This window comes from Erpetoichthys calabaricus, chromosome 1 (assembly GCF_900747795.2).
Source record: "Erpetoichthys calabaricus chromosome 1, fErpCal1.3, whole genome shotgun sequence".
Lineage (NCBI taxonomy): Eukaryota > Metazoa > Chordata > Cladistia > Polypteriformes > Polypteridae > Erpetoichthys > Erpetoichthys calabaricus.
In genome coordinates this window covers 65,994,413-66,011,972 of record NC_041394.2, presented here as the reverse complement: position 1 = coordinate 66,011,972, position 17,560 = coordinate 65,994,413, and the positions used below count along the sequence as shown (strand labels likewise).

General features: G+C 36.5%; 1 protein-coding gene across 6 annotated transcripts in view; it reads right to left on the bottom strand.

Annotated features, from left to right (window-relative positions):
* Positions 1-266: 266 nt before the first annotated feature.
* Positions 267-17,560, bottom strand: part of LOC114651267 (uncharacterized) — a 35,238-nt gene continuing 17,944 nt past the window's right edge. For all 6 annotated transcript variants that reach the window (XM_028801221.2, XM_028801236.2, XM_028801229.2 and 3 more), the window contains exons 4-5: positions 14,012-14,086; positions 267-529 (exon numbers count right to left, since the gene is read on the bottom strand). In XM_028801221.2, the coding sequence (XP_028657054.1) occupies positions 395-529; positions 14,012-14,086 (210 nt within the window). In that variant the 3' untranslated portion in view covers positions 267-394. The remainder of the gene's footprint in view (positions 530-14,011; positions 14,087-17,560) is intronic.

Below are 17,560 nucleotides of genomic sequence, written 5' to 3'. Positions count from 1 at the left end.
TGGCTTTTGAAGGCACAAACAAAGAAGTCTTTTGGGATCAATTAAGCATTCTTCCAAATCACCTCCCTTGGTTCCTCTCTCTCTCTCTCCAGATTTCTAAAGTGCTGCTGAAGACCCCCTTGTGCAAATGTCATTCAAACTCACCAATTCATACTTTAAATGCAAATGTTTACAATTTTGAATTGTATACAGTAGTTGGAAATCATCTGACAGTTATTTCATCTTTAGAAACTGAACAGAAAAAAGTTAACACAATACTGGTTATTAAAAAAAATTTAATTATGAATACACTAATAGAAAATATATACAATTTTTAAAACACATTTATTTACATAGGACATCACATTATAAAATTATTGGAGATAAACAATAGAAAGAGCTATCCATCTAGAGCTTATCTCAAGTCATCCCTTTGACCACGTATTCTGCGGGCCAGCTGTATGTCTTTGGAGTACAAGGTAACTCTCTTGGCATGTATCGCACATAGGTATGAATCCTGAAAGAGACGGACAAGAAAGGCTTCGGCTGCCTACAAATACAAAGAAAGGAGTCAAGAGTCACTTTTACAAGTTCTAACGTACACTACAACACCTAAAACAGAACTTTAATATTTTATATACAGCATTTCATAAAAGTTGACAAAGAGGTTCAGCAATTCACAAAAATTACATCTCCTCTAAGACAACTTATTTGTACATGTATGGACGAGAAACTACCAATGCTACAGTATTTACCAAATAAAAAAAAAAAAAAGAAGGACGTTTAGTAGTGGACCGTCACCCGGGAAATTTCAGTATTCTGATAAAATATTACTAATCAATGAAGCAACAAATTCATCCATTTACCAAGCACAGTGGCTGTAAAAGGCCTCCTGTATAAATTTAACTGTTGTGTTTAGGAACAATGCACTGCTGCCAGATTAATCTTCTCCAATGTTAGAGCATTGTTATTTCACAGAACTTATTTTTACTTTTCTTTAGAGCAGCAAGCCAGGCATGTCACCATCAATGTATTGCTTCTGGTGAGGAGGACATGTGATGTTAATGGTTGCGCCAAAAAAGTAGCCGCATAACAATATTGGTTTCATGGTCAACCCCATGCCTCCAAATAAACTAATTGATAGTGTTCCTCATCATTAAATTTCTTCACTATCATCATCCATTGTGTTCTACAGATAACAAAAATAAATTTTATTTATATAGCACCTTTTCCAGGGCATATATTAATGTTGTTCCTGGCACAACATTCTGTTCTTTCATTTTTGGAAGCATGTACATTCACATCAAAAGCAAAACATTACTAAACTAGATAAACACTGATTAGGATTGATCAAACATCAGTGTAAACAAGTATCTCTAGAGCAGGGGTCTCCAACCTTTTTTCCCCTGAGAGCTACTTTTACAAAATGAACATGGCCGAGAGCTACTCATGTTTTCTAACGTTTATTCTCATAGCTTATTTCAACCCAAATAAACTGAATAAGCTTGTTTTGCCTGAACATTTACAAAATGTTGGTGTCCACAACTCACATTTTACATTAAAACATCACAAAAAATATTTAGTTCACCAGCAAGTGCATTTTGTATGACTGTATGCATTTTCTAGTGTATCTCACACTATTGAATTAAAACATGAATGCTGTCAAAACAAAACAATGCAATTACAAATACACAGATATTACTTATTCATTTGTCATTTTGTTCCATGTCACTGTTTCACTTCACAAGAGTTTTTACATGTCCAGTTGCATGTGTGATGTGTTTTTTAGTTAGTGAGATGACTGGCACTGCATGGAGTCAACAAGAGAGGCAGGTGTATGGTGGAGTGTAGCCACTTAGGTTCACTCTTATGGAGCCATTTAAATGTTTGTCAGTCTTGTTCTGAACTTTGATTTCATGATTTTCATGTCACAAAAGGCAGACTCACAGAGGTATGGAGACCCAAACAAAGCAGACATTTTCAGAGCTACTTGGTGAAGACTCTTAGTTATCTGGCTCTACTAATCTCCAGAAATGCTGAGAATGCTGTTGAGACTTTAACTGCACATTATTTTGAAGGTTTACTAATATATAAAATCCAACGTCTCTCTGTCGTTATGTATTTCTGTCTGCTTTTCATGAGAGAAATACTAATGGATTTAGATTGGGTTTTTTTTCTATAATTTGCTTGAACATTCCGGTTGATTTTGCGACTTCTCTCATTTTGCTATGTATCATAGTTCACTTGTGGTACCGATTTATTTTCCCGAATCCGAGAAACACGTAGCGGACTGATGCTCTCCTCACTCACTCGCCATCTTTGGGGCGTGTACCTTAACTCTGCTTAGCTAGTGAACGACAGAACAATTGAATTCAACTTTGCTTGATATTTAAAATAAAGAGTCACTTAGGTCTTGATGAGTCCGAGTCCAGATATTCTCTTAAGTGTATGCCACATCGAAAAGAGATAGATTGCAATTCAGATTGTGGATTGTGATTTTGTGTTAAAAGGATCATGATATGATTGTTTGGAAAGATCGCCCACACCTAATTTGACTAATCAAGTTTTCAAATTTATGTAGGACTCATTAACCCTTTGGCGAGTTGCTTGGAAAGGGGTTGCGAGCTACTGGTAGCTTCTGAGCGACGTGTTGGAGACCCCTGCTCTAGAACATCCTCTGTTAAGGTTCATCAAACCATTAATGATACTACTTGTTCCATGAACAGTAAATTCAGCTGTGCTCTTATACTGTATTATTGTTGTTCTGCTCTGCAAAATTTTATATTCATCTTCAACATTTAGGCTCTTTGATGATCGAGAGCACCACAAGACAAATTTTAATGCATTTTTTCACAAATATTTTGATTTTTTCTAAGTTTACATTTTCCCTACTGTATGATATCTTATATTACTCAATTGCAACATGCAAGACCAATTGAATTCTTAATATAGGTATTATAAAAAAAACCAATCGATCTTGATGGGAATATCAGTGTGTCTCAGGCTATATTGCTTGTCCTTTCTAAAATTAGACCAAAAAATTATTTAATTAGGCTATTATGGGCACCAAACAGAGCAGTAACAAAAGTTTTACTCATCCTCCTATCATCATGTTAGCTTTGCTGCATGTAAAAATTTTTTACTCTAATAGCATTTATTATTATTATTATACACTTCTGCAAATATTAATTACATAATAATAAGAGAATTTAATTTCGTTATGTCAGCCTTTATTTTGATAACTGATGTCTGAATAACCAGATCTGCAACAGAGAGAGACGAGAAACAATCAAGCATATAGATTGTCTGAGATTAAGTAATTGAACTGTAACCACAATTACCCACCAAGACTCACTGGATGAACTTGAGCAAGTTAATCAATCTACCTGTAATTGAACTGTAAAAAAACTCTATGAAAACTCAAATGTACATCACAAATGGAAATTGCAAAAAACATAACTGTTATGGACTTTTGACACATATTCCCACAAATAATTCATATCGATTAGCAGTGTATCTACAACAGAGGAAAGATGATTTTAGGATTCTGGCCCTCGAGGCAATGTTTCAAAGAAATATATGAAACTGACAAATTAAAATAAAAGGTTAAAATGGGCAAAACAACACAGAATTGGACAGAAGATAACCGGAAAAGTGTACTACGCTCATTATCCTGGAGCTATGTTTTCTCTGTTGCAGATGAGACTGGTATTTGGTGCATATTTAGTGAAGAAGACAACTGAGGACCTGTAAAGTGTATGTTTCTCAAACTACAAACTAATTTCATTATTCTCTTATGCAGTTGTCCATCTGGGCCTTCCCCTACTTTTTCTGTCCCAGTTAGATCTAATTTACCCTCTTTTCTCAAGACAGTAATAGACACCTATGTACAAAAGCTTCAGATTTTTGGAAATATGTCACATGGAATATCCTTTACTTTGAAAGGAAAAAAAAGTCATTTCACTTTGGCCATGTCAGGACTCAGAACGGAACTTTAGGAATGTCAGAACCTTGCAACACAAGTGAACAGGATAACAGGTTTCAGTAGTGCTAATGCGATTACCAAGGTTTCTCTAATAACCAATTAGCATTAACACGTGACTAATTAAGGATAAGCTGTGGGAGTTTACCATTAGGACACTGAAGGAATTGCTGCTAAAGAATAATAATACTAAAAAAAAAAAAAAAAAAAAAAAAAGACTAATGCCACTTTACAGGGTAGTTTAAGTCCTTGATTAGCTTCTCCTCACAAAACTGAAGGATCACACAAACAGTTGTTGGTGAATGGTTTAATTTTATTATTGTCATTCACCCAGATGTCACAGATCAATGATGTAGAAAAGGTGCTTCATTACCTCACTCTGAGCTCAGTCATGGCTTATGGTCAAACTATGCCTTGCAAGAGGTCTTATTTTTTTCTTCCAGTTCCTGTGATAAACTTCTAATAGGATAAATAATGTTAGATATTTGGTAACTCATAGTTCATTTCTGCAGTCTAACCTTGACAGACAAAACTAAGTTTCAAAACAGAAATTTGAGAACCAAATTAATAATGCCACCACTCTTTGTATTGATGAGAATAAGGAGGGTACAGCATGTCAAAAGGTTGCCTGAAGGACAGATTTTTATTTTTTTTTTAATTAAGATACCTGAACCATATATAAATATATTAATATACTGCCCTAAATGTCAAGACCACATAGAAGGCTGTGTGATATGACCAAAATGCTATAATAATTATTAATATGGAATTACATGGTAAAGTAGGGCAGCACGGTGGGTAGCGCTGCAGCCTCACAGTTAGGAGACCCGGGTTCACTGCCTGGGTCCTCCCTGCATGGAGCTTGCATGTTCTCCCCATGTCTGCGTGGGTTTCCTCCGGGTGCTCCGGTTTCCTCCCACAGTCCAAAGACATGCAGGTTAGGTGGATTGGCGATCCTAAATTGACCCTAGTGTGTGTGTTTGTGTGTGTGTGCCCTGCGGTGGGCTGGCGCCCTGCCTGGGGTTTGCTTCCTGCCTTGCGCCCTGTGTTGGCTGGGATTGGCTCCAGCAGACCCCTGTGACCCTGTAGTAAGGATATAGCGGGTTGGATAATGGATGGTAAAGTAGGTCAAACTAATTTTCTGATGTTCAACTTTAATTTTGAATAACATTTTCTACACAGAAAAAAAATGGTGGAGTGTAATGGTGAGATATATAGCAACCGATAACTTATTATGAGAAAAGAAAATTAATGGGTATTAATAATATAAGTAAACATCTAGACTTTTTGGCAATCACTGTAACAACAGTTTTATGAGTGTAAACATGTTACATGATTTGTTAAACTTCAAGTCAACATGTTTATCTTTGTCAACTAAAACAAGAATAAAAGAGAATAATTTAATTTGAGTATAAACAGTTAATCTACAGCATAGTGGCCCCACAGAGTGAACAACAGAGTTATTTTTACATGTTTTTAGCTAGAAACACTAACCTATTGACTGCCTCTGGCTTTGGGGTGTTCTCTGGCGGAATGGGATGTTCCCACCTGTGCAGCAAGTACAGTCTGATTAGCAGGACTGCAGAGGCACCCTTTGGCCAGAAAGCAACTTCGGTAAAGATCTGTGCATCTTCAACTAGGGTGCACCATATAGTCAAAAACAGAGGATATGAGGAAATAAAAAATATTTTGGACAATAGTGCTAATAATTGCAATACACATTAAATAATGCTTTATATACTCTAAGAGAAAGACAACTTTTCTTTTAAAATACATTGCAAGTCAAACGCAAAAGATGGAAGGATCCCCAAAATTTTCAGTTTTCTTAAGCAAATACATGAAAATAAGGCACCTATGAATGTTCAAAATTGAATACAAAGATCATGAAATAATGATTCTAAAAATTATATATAATATATGCTTACATCCTCAGCAGAATTTAAACCTAACATTTCCTACAAATATCTTGAATGCAGTATGGTGAAACACGTCTATAAAAGTGCCAGTATTACAATATACTGCAAACTGTACTATATAGGTTTTATTTTTAAATGTTGTACTGCTTTTTCGCCATTTTCATTTTCCGACTGGCTCACTGTGCCAAACAGCCAGAATGCAAATTAGCATATCCATTAATTGTCAGGTATGCTAAACTCTTCTCCTTCACCATTTCTCTGTTGCTAGCTGGTTAGTTAACATTAACCTTTACAACTGACTGAATGTGTGTTTCCTTTGAAAATATTTAATAGCACTATTAACAGAATGAGAATACAAAGTGAGGTATTCCATTCTTTTGACATCTGAATTCTAGCATGTACAGTCTGATGCAGCCTAATTTACTCTTATTAGGAGATCATAATGTAATCATTAAACAGTACTGTGTGCACACACATACACCAACTAAATAAATGTTTTTCAGACCTTTGACTTTTTTTGTTTTCCACAATAGTACATGAGATATATTCTAGTCTGAAACTTGCTGTGAGTGCTTAAATATGTCAGTGTTTCACCTATTAAGCCTTGAATTTGACTGCATAGACAGTTTCTGCATGGACAAGTTTTAGAGTATTTCTCTTCTACATGCTATAGATCACGGATTTTCAACTTTGGGTGCGACAAATAGGAAAGCGGTGTCGTAGTTTGCCAAAATTGAGTGTGGTGAGTTGTCCAACTTTATCATGATGCAATCAGTGTCTTGCAGTGTGCCATCATTTGTAGGTAATTTATTAGTTAGTGCTCCTGTTCTAAGATATGAAAAGAATCAAGCATTGCATACACAACTGTCACCTGTAAATGAGCCATGGAAATGTGTGTTCTTGCAAGTTCATTTGTGTGTGTGGAGCGTTCGTAAAGGTGAATTTTTTTTTTTTTTTTTTTTTAGGGAATGGAATTTGGACCTTTCAATAATCTGCAGAGAAGTTGAGGTCTTATATTGATTCCAGAGCAAGTCCTGAATTCGAGGTCTGACTGACATTTTTGCCAGGGGGAGAGACAAAAGGGACTGAATTGAATGCAACACCTGCTGCTTACACTCGGCCAACTCTCCCGTTTGCGATCCTGGCAGTAGCACAGAAATTTTAACTGTGGAGCACATCTGTTTTTGAACTGCAGTGCAGGTGTTACTGGGGGACAAAGCTTGTCGAATGTATTTCATTACTTAGTGGTGTGCTGGCACCCATTGCATCATGGGGGTTTGCAATCCCCCAAACCCCTTGACTGTGTGTCTTTTCCTTGCAGCACTTGATGCTTTGCAGGATACCCCAACTCCCAGGTTCTCAATTAAGTGTCTAAGCTTCACAGGGAACACATTTACAAGATTACTGAGATTTATAAAGGTAAATTTCTCATTTTAGATTTTAGGCATGGAGTTAAAAGCTTATTTTTTTATTTCAGTTTGTGTACCTGCAGTACTGCATGTAGTTCAATTTGTGGTTCAAAAATTAGAAATTTGACTTCTTTGTCTTCAAATGTGATGTTACATTTACTACATTTTCTAGGGGTGCAGGGCAAAGAAGAAGTTGGGAAACCAGAGCCAAAGACAAATGTAAGAGCTTTCAGTGCTGAATTTTACTACATGAATCACAGGATACCAAAGTGTGAATGTTAGTGGTAGCAAGAAAACTAATAAACATAGTTAGACTACAAGAAATAGCATTATGCAGGCAAAAATTACTTTGCGATAGCTATGTGAAATATATCATTAATCACATCTGTTGGTGCCTTAATTGTTGCAATTTTAGGATTAATATTGATGCACAGATGGAACATATATTTTTTGATGTATTAATTTACAAAGACAGGCCCTTTCACTCATTTTGATATGTCCAATTTCATCTTAGCCTTTCCTGGAGATCCATGCTGCAAAATTATTCCTACCTAAAAGGCTACAAGGACACCATGACCATCTCCGTATACAGTAAGCAAAAAACATTGGCTCTGAAAGGTAGTTTCTTCTAAGTGTGCATGAATAAAAAATAAACAATTCACATGAAGTTATTAAGGGGATTCCATGTTCAGGGATGGTACTCCTGTGTATTCAAGAATTGTGTGCACAGCTCCAACAACACTGTTAAGTTTGCTGATGACACAGTAGTCTTTGGCCTCGTTTCCAACAGTGATGATGAGGTCAATCTGGATGAGGTAGAGAACATGGCAGTATGGTGCCAGGCTCATAACTGAATCACTGAATGTCTGCAAGATCAAGGAGCTAGTGGTGGACTTCAGGCCGAAGCTTATGGCAGATCTGTGGCCCGATCAGCATAAATGGAGTTCCTGTGGAGAGGGAGAGTGGCTTCACATACCTGGGTATGAACATCACCAAGGAACATGGACCCAGCACACACAAACTCAGGTCAGGAAGGCAAGACAGTGACATTATCACCTGAGGTGGCTGAGGAAATTCAGGGTCTCCCTAATCATTTTGAAAACTTTTTACAACGGTACCATAGATAGCATCCTAACACAGAGTTGCACATCATGGTTTGGGAACTGCTCAGTCCAAGATCGCAAAACCCTGCAGAAAGTTGTATGTTCAGCAGAGTGCATCTCAAGGTTAAAAGTGCCCTCTCTTCAGGACATCTATACCAAGTGCTGTAGGAGCAGGGCAATTAAAATAATTATGGACTCTACCCATCCCAGCAAACAGACTATTCAGCCTGCTCAACTTAGGCAAGCAGCTTACGTAACCGAATGGCTAAAACCGAGAGACTAAAGAGGAGGTTTAATCTCAGCCAATCGGAATCATGAACTCTGACGTGCCAACAAACATTTGAACCTAAAGCTCACTAACTCCTTGCACAGCCGCTTTAGAGGAAGGCCTAAGAGAAGGTTTATGGATGTGGTGAGAGAGGACATGCAGGTGATGTGTGTAACAAAACAAGATGCAGAAGACAGAAAGATATGGAAGAAGATGATCCGCTGTGGCAACCCCTAACAGGAGCAGCCGAAAGAAGAGGACTGTTTCAGATTTTAACTTAATTTAAATATAGTTTAACTAAATTTAATTTAAATTACATTTAGTTAGAAATGATCTTTTTCTTAATTATTGATTCTGTTGCGAGTTTCTTTTTGTTTTGTACAATTGTGGAGTAGACTAGCTTTTTCATTTCACAGCATGTTTTATCTATATAACGGTGTGTGTGACAAATAAAACTGTTGAATCTTGAACAATCCGGTTGTGGTTAAAACTTGTTGTGTTTTGAGCAGTCACTTGTGTTTTGATTCTGTGAAGGCGGTGTTAACTCTGAATTATCCAGTGTCTAACTGTGGACAGCCTATCCGCATACATGAAGGGGATTCACCTTTTGTAATAAAAGGATGTCATTTTGGAATACATTTGTAACAATGACTCAGGACTCTACTTTATTTATGAGTATGTTCCTCAACAGTCTGGTGCTGAAGCCTAGGATGTTCCCTCATTTCACTGTAACCATCTTTCCTGTATTGCTCTTGAGCTAGGCTACCAGGCTGGTCCACCATACCATAAAATTCCTCACTGCCACTAAATCATTTTTGCAGCCAGAAGTTATCTAGCTGCTGGACAGGCATGATGGAGGTCAGATTGGATGGGTGAATATTTTGAGAGAGTGTTATGCCAATTTGTTTTGTGCATTTGCGGATTTCAAAATTGTAGTCTACTATAATAGATAGGACTTAGTGGTTAGAACATTTTTACAAGAAAATTACAGAAAACCAAGTAAATAAAATATACAAAGAAACTACATCAGACCTCTGGCTTGCTTAAAGCAGAAATTACCACCATCTCAGGGATTAATTGGGATGCAATGGATATTACCGGAAGGTATGAATAGTACCAAAGGTCTCCTCAATGTGTGGTGACTGGGTCGAGCATACAAGTGCAGTGTGGAAATGCCACTTTCAGTAAATTTGCCAGAGGTGCCTGTGGCAGGGGTGCTTTTCGGGGGTACAAAGGAATTTCTGTTATTACACAAAACGGGGCTCCACCAATTGGCGAGTAAGCACTACTGTCTACTGGTATGACAATAAACGGAGGTCACCAGTGTCAGAGGGGGTTTGCAGGGAAGTGAGCTTTCTAGATCTCTCTTTGTGCTTAAGATAAAGGGTCTCTCTCTGTAGTAAGCAAGTGGAAGATTTTCCACTTCTGAAAAAGTGTTCTTAAAAAACATAACAGAAAACAAAATAAAAAATACTCTAGAAGTTGCAAAGAAAGAAAAAAGTAAAATAACAGGACATAACTAATAACAGAAAAGAATAGGCTTAGATAAGAGACAGAGGATTTAAAAGACGACAGCAGTAACATCTGGTTATGGATCACAAATGGTGGAAGTTTGTCTCAGTGAATGCATATAATGAACAACTAACACAGCTGAAATCCCAGCAGCAACTTTTAGGTTAACAATAAACCACAAATAATGCTAAACTCTGTTGCATTGCGCCTAAACTAAAAATACAGATGTGATATGCTATCAGGCCTAAAAGCTAATTTTGTATTTTTGTATTATCCATTGAGTATCGCTTAACAAGCGATTTCAACTACATTGTTTTTGCTAAATTTCCTCATTGGACAGCTAAACAGCTATCTGTCTTACTATGTATCTATCAAACACATGAAGGACTTAACTAAGCAAGCCATGCTTCTAATAGCAGAATGTGAGGACAAGCACAAGATCTAGGTGTTTTTTTTTTTTCCCCAACTTCAAACAAGAAGTCAAACCTACACGTAAACTGTACAATGAGGCCTACTATTTAAAATTTGTAATTACGACTTGTTGAATTCTGGGCTCAATATATGTAAATAACTTGATTGATCGTTAAAAGTCTTTATCTTAAGAACAAAACTGAGGACGAACTGATTAAACAATGAGAGCTACTTTTACAAAATGAAAATGGCTGAGAGCTACTCATGTTTTCTAACGTTTATTCTCATAGCTTATTTCAACTCAAATACACCGAATAAGCTTGTTTTACAAAAAATATTTAGTTCACCTGCAAGTGCATTTTGTATGTCTGTATGCATTTTCTAGTGTATCTCACACTACTGAATTAAAACACGAATGCAGTCAAAACAAAACAATGCAATTACAAATACACAGATATTACTTATTCATTTGTCATTTTGTTCCATGTCACTGTTTCACTTCACAAGAGTATTCACAGGTCCAGTTGTATGTGTGATGTTTTTTAATTAGTGAGATGACTGGCACTGCATGGAGTTAACAAGAGAGGTGTATGGTGGAGTGTAGCCACTTAGGTTCACTCTTATGGAGCCATTTCAATGTTCATCTGTCAGTCTTGTTCTGAACTTTGACTTCATGACATTCATGTCACAAAAGGCAGACTCACAGAGGTATGTAGACCCAAACAAAGCAGACATTTTCAGTGCTGCTTAGGGAAGATTCTTATAGTTATCTGGTACTACTAAACTCCAGAAATACTGAGAATGCTGTTGAGACTTTAACTGCACATTATTTTGAAGGTTTACTAATATATAAAATTCAAGGTCTGCCCGTCTGCTTTTCACAAGAGAACTACTTAACAGATTTAGTTTTTTTTCTATAATTTGCTTGAACATTCCGGTTGATTTTGCGACTTCTCTCATTTTGCTATGTATTATAGTTTGCTTGCGGTACCGATTTATTTGCACAAATCTGTGAAACATGCATCGGGATGAGGGGAGGGGCCTTCCTCACTCGCCAGCTTCAGGGTGTGTTCCTCAACTCCGCTTAGCTAGCGAACGACAGAACAATTGAATTCAACTTTGTTTGATATTTAAAATAAAGTGTTATTTAGGTCTTGAGGAGTTTGAGTCCGGATATTCTCTTAAGTGTATGCCACACTGAAAAGATAGACTGCAATTCAGATTGTGGATCGTGATTTTGTGTTAAAAGGATCGTGATATAATTTTTTGGAAAGATTGCCGACGCCTAATTTGACTAATCAAGTTTACAAATTTATGTAGGATTCATTAACCCTTTGACGAGCTACTTGGAAAGGGGTTGTGAGCTACCAGTAGCTCGTGAGTGATGTGTTGGAGACCCCTGCAGTATACACATAAAAAAAACAATACATTACTGTACTCTAAGGAAGTTGAAATAAAAATCCCCTGCAAGTGTTTTCTCTGCAACTGGGTGTATTTTGTATACAAAGTATAGTAATTTAACACTAGAATTACCAGAGCCTATGAGAAAACTCGTAAATCCGGCCTACCTTAAATCCTTTCTCACCTCTCTGTCAGTGTCTTTTGTCCTGTAAATATGTCGATAAGCAGCAAGCAGCCTGGTATCCCACCCCCTGACCACTGCCGAAGTTCAGTTTGCAAAGAAGTTTCTCAGTACTCAGTGTTTATCTTCGAGTGAAGTGCTGGAGCTTTATAGGGTAAAAAAAGTACACCATCATTTGGAATACATACATTTCATGTGTGTTCCGTGTCAACAACAATCTATGTAAAAATGTCGTTAACACAGAAACGTTTTTCATGTTTTAGTAATAGCTGACAAAACTTAGACATGAAATGTATAATGTGTGAAGCCTGAAATACAAATATGAAATAAACACTTTCACAAAAGGTACAAGTATAACAATAAAGTGCACTTTTATTCAAGACTATAACCGAAGAAAAAAGAAAGCAGGTTACGGTAGGCGGTTGATACGACAGCTTGCGTGGTGCAATGCTAAGAACTGCTGACTCCCAATCAAGAGATTCTGGGTTCAATGCTGGCAGCTTCTCAAGTTTACCGTTTTGAGTAGAGAGCTGCTCTTATTGTTATTATACAATAAAAACATACATTTGATTTGCGTCTGTAACAGCCGTTGTAAATTTATAGTGCTTGTCAAAGTTAGTGTTTTTTTTTCTTCAGTTTTATTCTCTCACTCACGTTCACACTCCCACAACTCCTCCCTGCCTCACCAAACCCCTGATCGGACGCTGTTTTCAAATAAAGACGTGTAGTTGACTGGGAATAATTATGAATGTCAGTAGTGCGGCTGTTACAGACGCATATAAAATGTATGTTTTTATTGTATAATAATAACAATAAGTGCAGCTCACTACTCAAAATGGTAAATCTGGGAAGTAGCTGATATCGAAACCGCGACCTCCTGATTGGAAGGCAGAAGTTCTTAGGATTGCACCACGCAAGCTGTCGTATCAACTGCTTACCATAACCTGCTTTCTTTTTTCTTCGATTATATTCTTGAATAAAAGTGCATTTGTTTTGTTATACTTGTACATTTTGTGAATGTGTTTTATTTCATATTTGTATTTCAGGCTTCACACATTATACATTTCATGTCTACATGTTGTTCATTATTACTAAAACATGAAAAACGTTTCTGTGTTAACAACGTTTTTACATAGATTGTTGTTGACATGGAACACACATGAAATGTATGTATTCCAAATGACAATGTACTTTTTTACCCTATAAAGCTCCAGCGCTTCAATCGAAGATAAACACTGAGCACTGAGAAACTTCTTTGTGAACTGAATAGCGGCGGTGGGTGGGGGGGGTGGGATACCAGGCTGCTTGCTGCTTATCGAAACATTTACAGGACAAAAGATGCTGATGGAGAGGTGACAAAGGATTTAAGGTGGGCCGGATTTACGAGTTCTCGTAGGCACTGGTAATTCTAGTGTTAATGCTTTTTTTTTAATTTAACAGCTAAATATATTAAAACCTATGGAAGCCCATATTGTATCAATAAAAACTAATCAAAAGTTTTGGGTACAAGAAAAAAAAAACAAAAACTATGAACCCAAACAATATAAAACACTGAACAGTCATCTTTGCTGCTTGGGAAATTTACTTTCAGTATGCAACCTGTTAATTGCACATGCTGCAATTATGTCAGTAACCCAATTTTTCCTTTGGCTTTGTGGAACAGACAAAGAATAATGAGGTCTTAAATCTTCAATACGGAGGAACATATTGCTGAAAATATTTTGAACAGTGCCTGGATTATTTTACCATATAAATAACTCAACACTAAAATGTACATTCAAGCACAAGAAGGTAACTTGTACCTTAACAGCTCGAGGATGATTAAGATTACTATTCTGTCTCAGCTTACCTCTTGAAGAGCAGCAAGGGCAAGGGCCTGCCATTTCAAATCTATTTGTGTGAGATCCTTACACACCTCTCGCACCTGTAATACATATACACAATATAAGATGCAAATACTTTTTTTATGGTTTATATTTCTTTTGACTAATGCTATCTTAGCCTTGCATTCCAGCTAAAACTGCACAAACCAGTACTCTAACTTGACAGTAAAAGCTTGTGGCCACGGAGGACAAATGTCCTGGTAAATCATTTACCTTTATGAAAAATGTAGACGGGTCAGGAATGGGGAAAGAGCAAAGCATGCCATCAACCCACAATGTCCATTATCAACTCATAAACGTGTTGACACATCCAGAATGTTATGAGCACCCATCTTGTGGGAGTCATCTAACTGAATGATTGCTCTGCATTTTGTACAACAGGGAGATAAAATTAGTCCATTTTAAAAGACCAAGTGCACTATAGGGTAGTGTTTTCTCATGATGTTCTCGTATTTAAGGATGATAATGCTCCCACACAAGCAGTACTGCTAAACTAATTCAACAGCGGCTCCATGAATGCCAGTATGAACTGAAACACCAGTCCAAGGAAGACTGAATGCAAAATATGGCTTTACTCCTTATTGGGTGCTTCATATTAATATATTGTTATGGGTTTCCACTATTTTGTCCACTTGTATTCTCTTTTTTCCCCTACATTTAATATTATGCCAAAAAGCTGGGTGGTGTGTGTGTATGATTGTGGGAGGTAAATCATGGAACCCAAAGAGAAAAGCAGTAATGTTTGAATTATGGCTCTATGTTTAGTTAGGATCTGTGGTTCAAGTTCATGAGAATGTGTATCCAGTATAAAGACATTCTTACTTAGACATATATTACTGAACAGTTAGATACAAGCATTGTAATACCAATAGCAGACAAAAAATAGACAACCAAACAGTAAATGCATCAAACTATGTATATTAAATTAACACACAATCTTATCTCCCCAAACACAGCTTGTACATGCAAGCAGTTGTAAGCATGGTTATATTGTTAATGAACAGCTGCAGAGAAACCTTATAACTCAATGGTAAAAGGTATACCAGAATCTATTAGTACAACTGCTAATGGTCTTGTACCATTTACAACAATGGAACAGGGAGAAAAGCAATTATGCAGGATTGTTTGCAGTCTAAGTTAATAACAAATAATAATACATTTTATGTACATAGATCCTTTCCCATGCTTAAGGCACTTCACAGAGCCTCAGAAAGGAACAGAAAGGTATTGTGATTAATATCAGAAAGTAACTATGTTCCAATAACATTCAGAAACATCTTCATCGCTCCCTGGAGGACTTTGCAGTCCCTGATGAATGTTATGACCAAACAACACAAAGAAGCATTAAAAAGTATATTCATAATTGTGTCCATTATCCAGGGGAAAAAATGATTCACTTACTTATAGCGATACTAAAAGATGGTGATAATTGGATCCAAAATTGATTTTAAATAAATAAATAAAAAAACAACTGCTGACATTACCATCATCAACATACAACTGTGTGTAACCACACATAAACCATTCTATGTGATAAATTAGGTAGCTTGTGCGGAAGAAACAACTTTAAGCCCTAAGTTTAGGTGTGAGAATGCCAGGCATTTTTATTAAAAATAATAAAAAGAACTACGGGGGGGATTCACACACTATGAATTCATGAATCCATTTTTATAAATGTCATGGAATGCTATTTGTAACACAGCCCAAGTAGGTCCCTTAGACAAAACAGCGATATTACACTTTGATCAATTGAATTACAAAACATGCTCCTTATCAGTAAAAGGTGGGTTTGCATACAAGCATTATAGGTCATGTCTTTGAATAAGACAGGTAAATAACCTGAACAATAAAACCTGATAAAATTAAAAGTTGTAACTAGATAAAGTAGTTTATAAAGAGTCAGGAAATGCAACCAGACTGCTTCACAGGCTATGGATAGACTACCTTCTTTAGGTTTGATTTTCTTTCACATTAAAAACGAGATGCACACAACCATACATCTGTCGTGGCCATGATAATAGTTTACTGATAAAGTTATTGTAATTAGAATCCATACTACATACATCTGCTTAAGCTGCTGCAATAAATGTCAATGCATAGTTGCTACACATGGACACATGCTGCTGATGGAATGTGCCCACTGAAAACAGTGCAAAAAGGAAACAAGACTGATGAAGGCTAGATTTATATAGCGACGTCGCAATTTAAATGTAGAGCCTGGACTCACTTTGGATTTCACAAAGTAAATGGAGTACTTTAAATGACTATAGCCATATGAAAAATCTGCCAGAGTAAAGTGAAGAATTGTGGTGATACTGCTATTTGTGTGCATCTCACTCAACACCTCCAAGACAAACTCTGATGATGCCAAGCTTGCAGCTATACCAAGTAAGCATCAAACTCTGAACACAACTTTTAACAAATTCCCTAGCAGTTGCAGAAAAAGCAAAAACGTACAATGTAGTCTGTTGCATATTTTATTTGCAAAGCTCTTTGTCCATACACTATAGTAGAGAATGCAGGATCATTGCTGTCCACGGAGGGGGACAAGACAGGCATGCAAAGGAAAGTTATTTTTTCAGTATTGCTGTACTTGCATTAATGGATTTGGACTAAAATTACTGTGGCAAAACTATTAATTACAATGCATTTTCAACCTTTATTTTGCATTGCTGGCTTTTACTATTTAACTGTACACCAATCATTTGCCATTTACAATCAATCAGTTTGAAAATTACTCAGTTATATTTCCATGCAAAGTTCATCATTCAAAATGAAAACCTATATTTTAAATCTGCATCCAGAAAAAAAAAAGTAAGAACAGTGCATGCATCAGCAAAAAGTTTAAATTGCTCAACTGTCCAAAATTAATAATAAGCATGCTTGGTGATGTTGCTATTTTAAAGTGTTGTGCTTTTTGCTATTATTTTAGCACCATTATTAAATCAATAATGTTTACAAAGAAAGTGGACAGGAAGTGTTATAGTCCCTCAATTATCCCCTTTTCTCACCACCCAAACACAATTTAGCATTTTATTCAGTAAGTACCCATTGTTTTAAAATGTTATTGTGCTAAGCATTACATGTGAATTTCCTCTTGGGATTAATAAAGTATCTATCTATCTATCCATCCATGTATTATGTGTTTTAATTGTATATTGATATCACAGTACATACCCATTCCATTGTAGGAGGAAATATAATTGGTTTCTAAAAATTAATAAAATCATTGTATACTTTTCTGCTGCAACCTAACATTAGGTACACACTAGTGAAAACTAGCAATCTATGAAGTGTTAAACAAGTAGGCAATTAAGTATTGTGCTTCATATTATGCAGAAATCCTTGATGGACTGTAACACAGGCGTTTCCATTTGTGTGGGAATTTTATTAGCAAAAGCAGCTTCACTATTGCCCCTTTTGTAATTGGGTTCAGGAAAACTGGACACTGCTGCAAATTGCCTTTTCAGGTTGGCAAAAACATGTTATGATGTGGGTATACATGCAGAAAACCT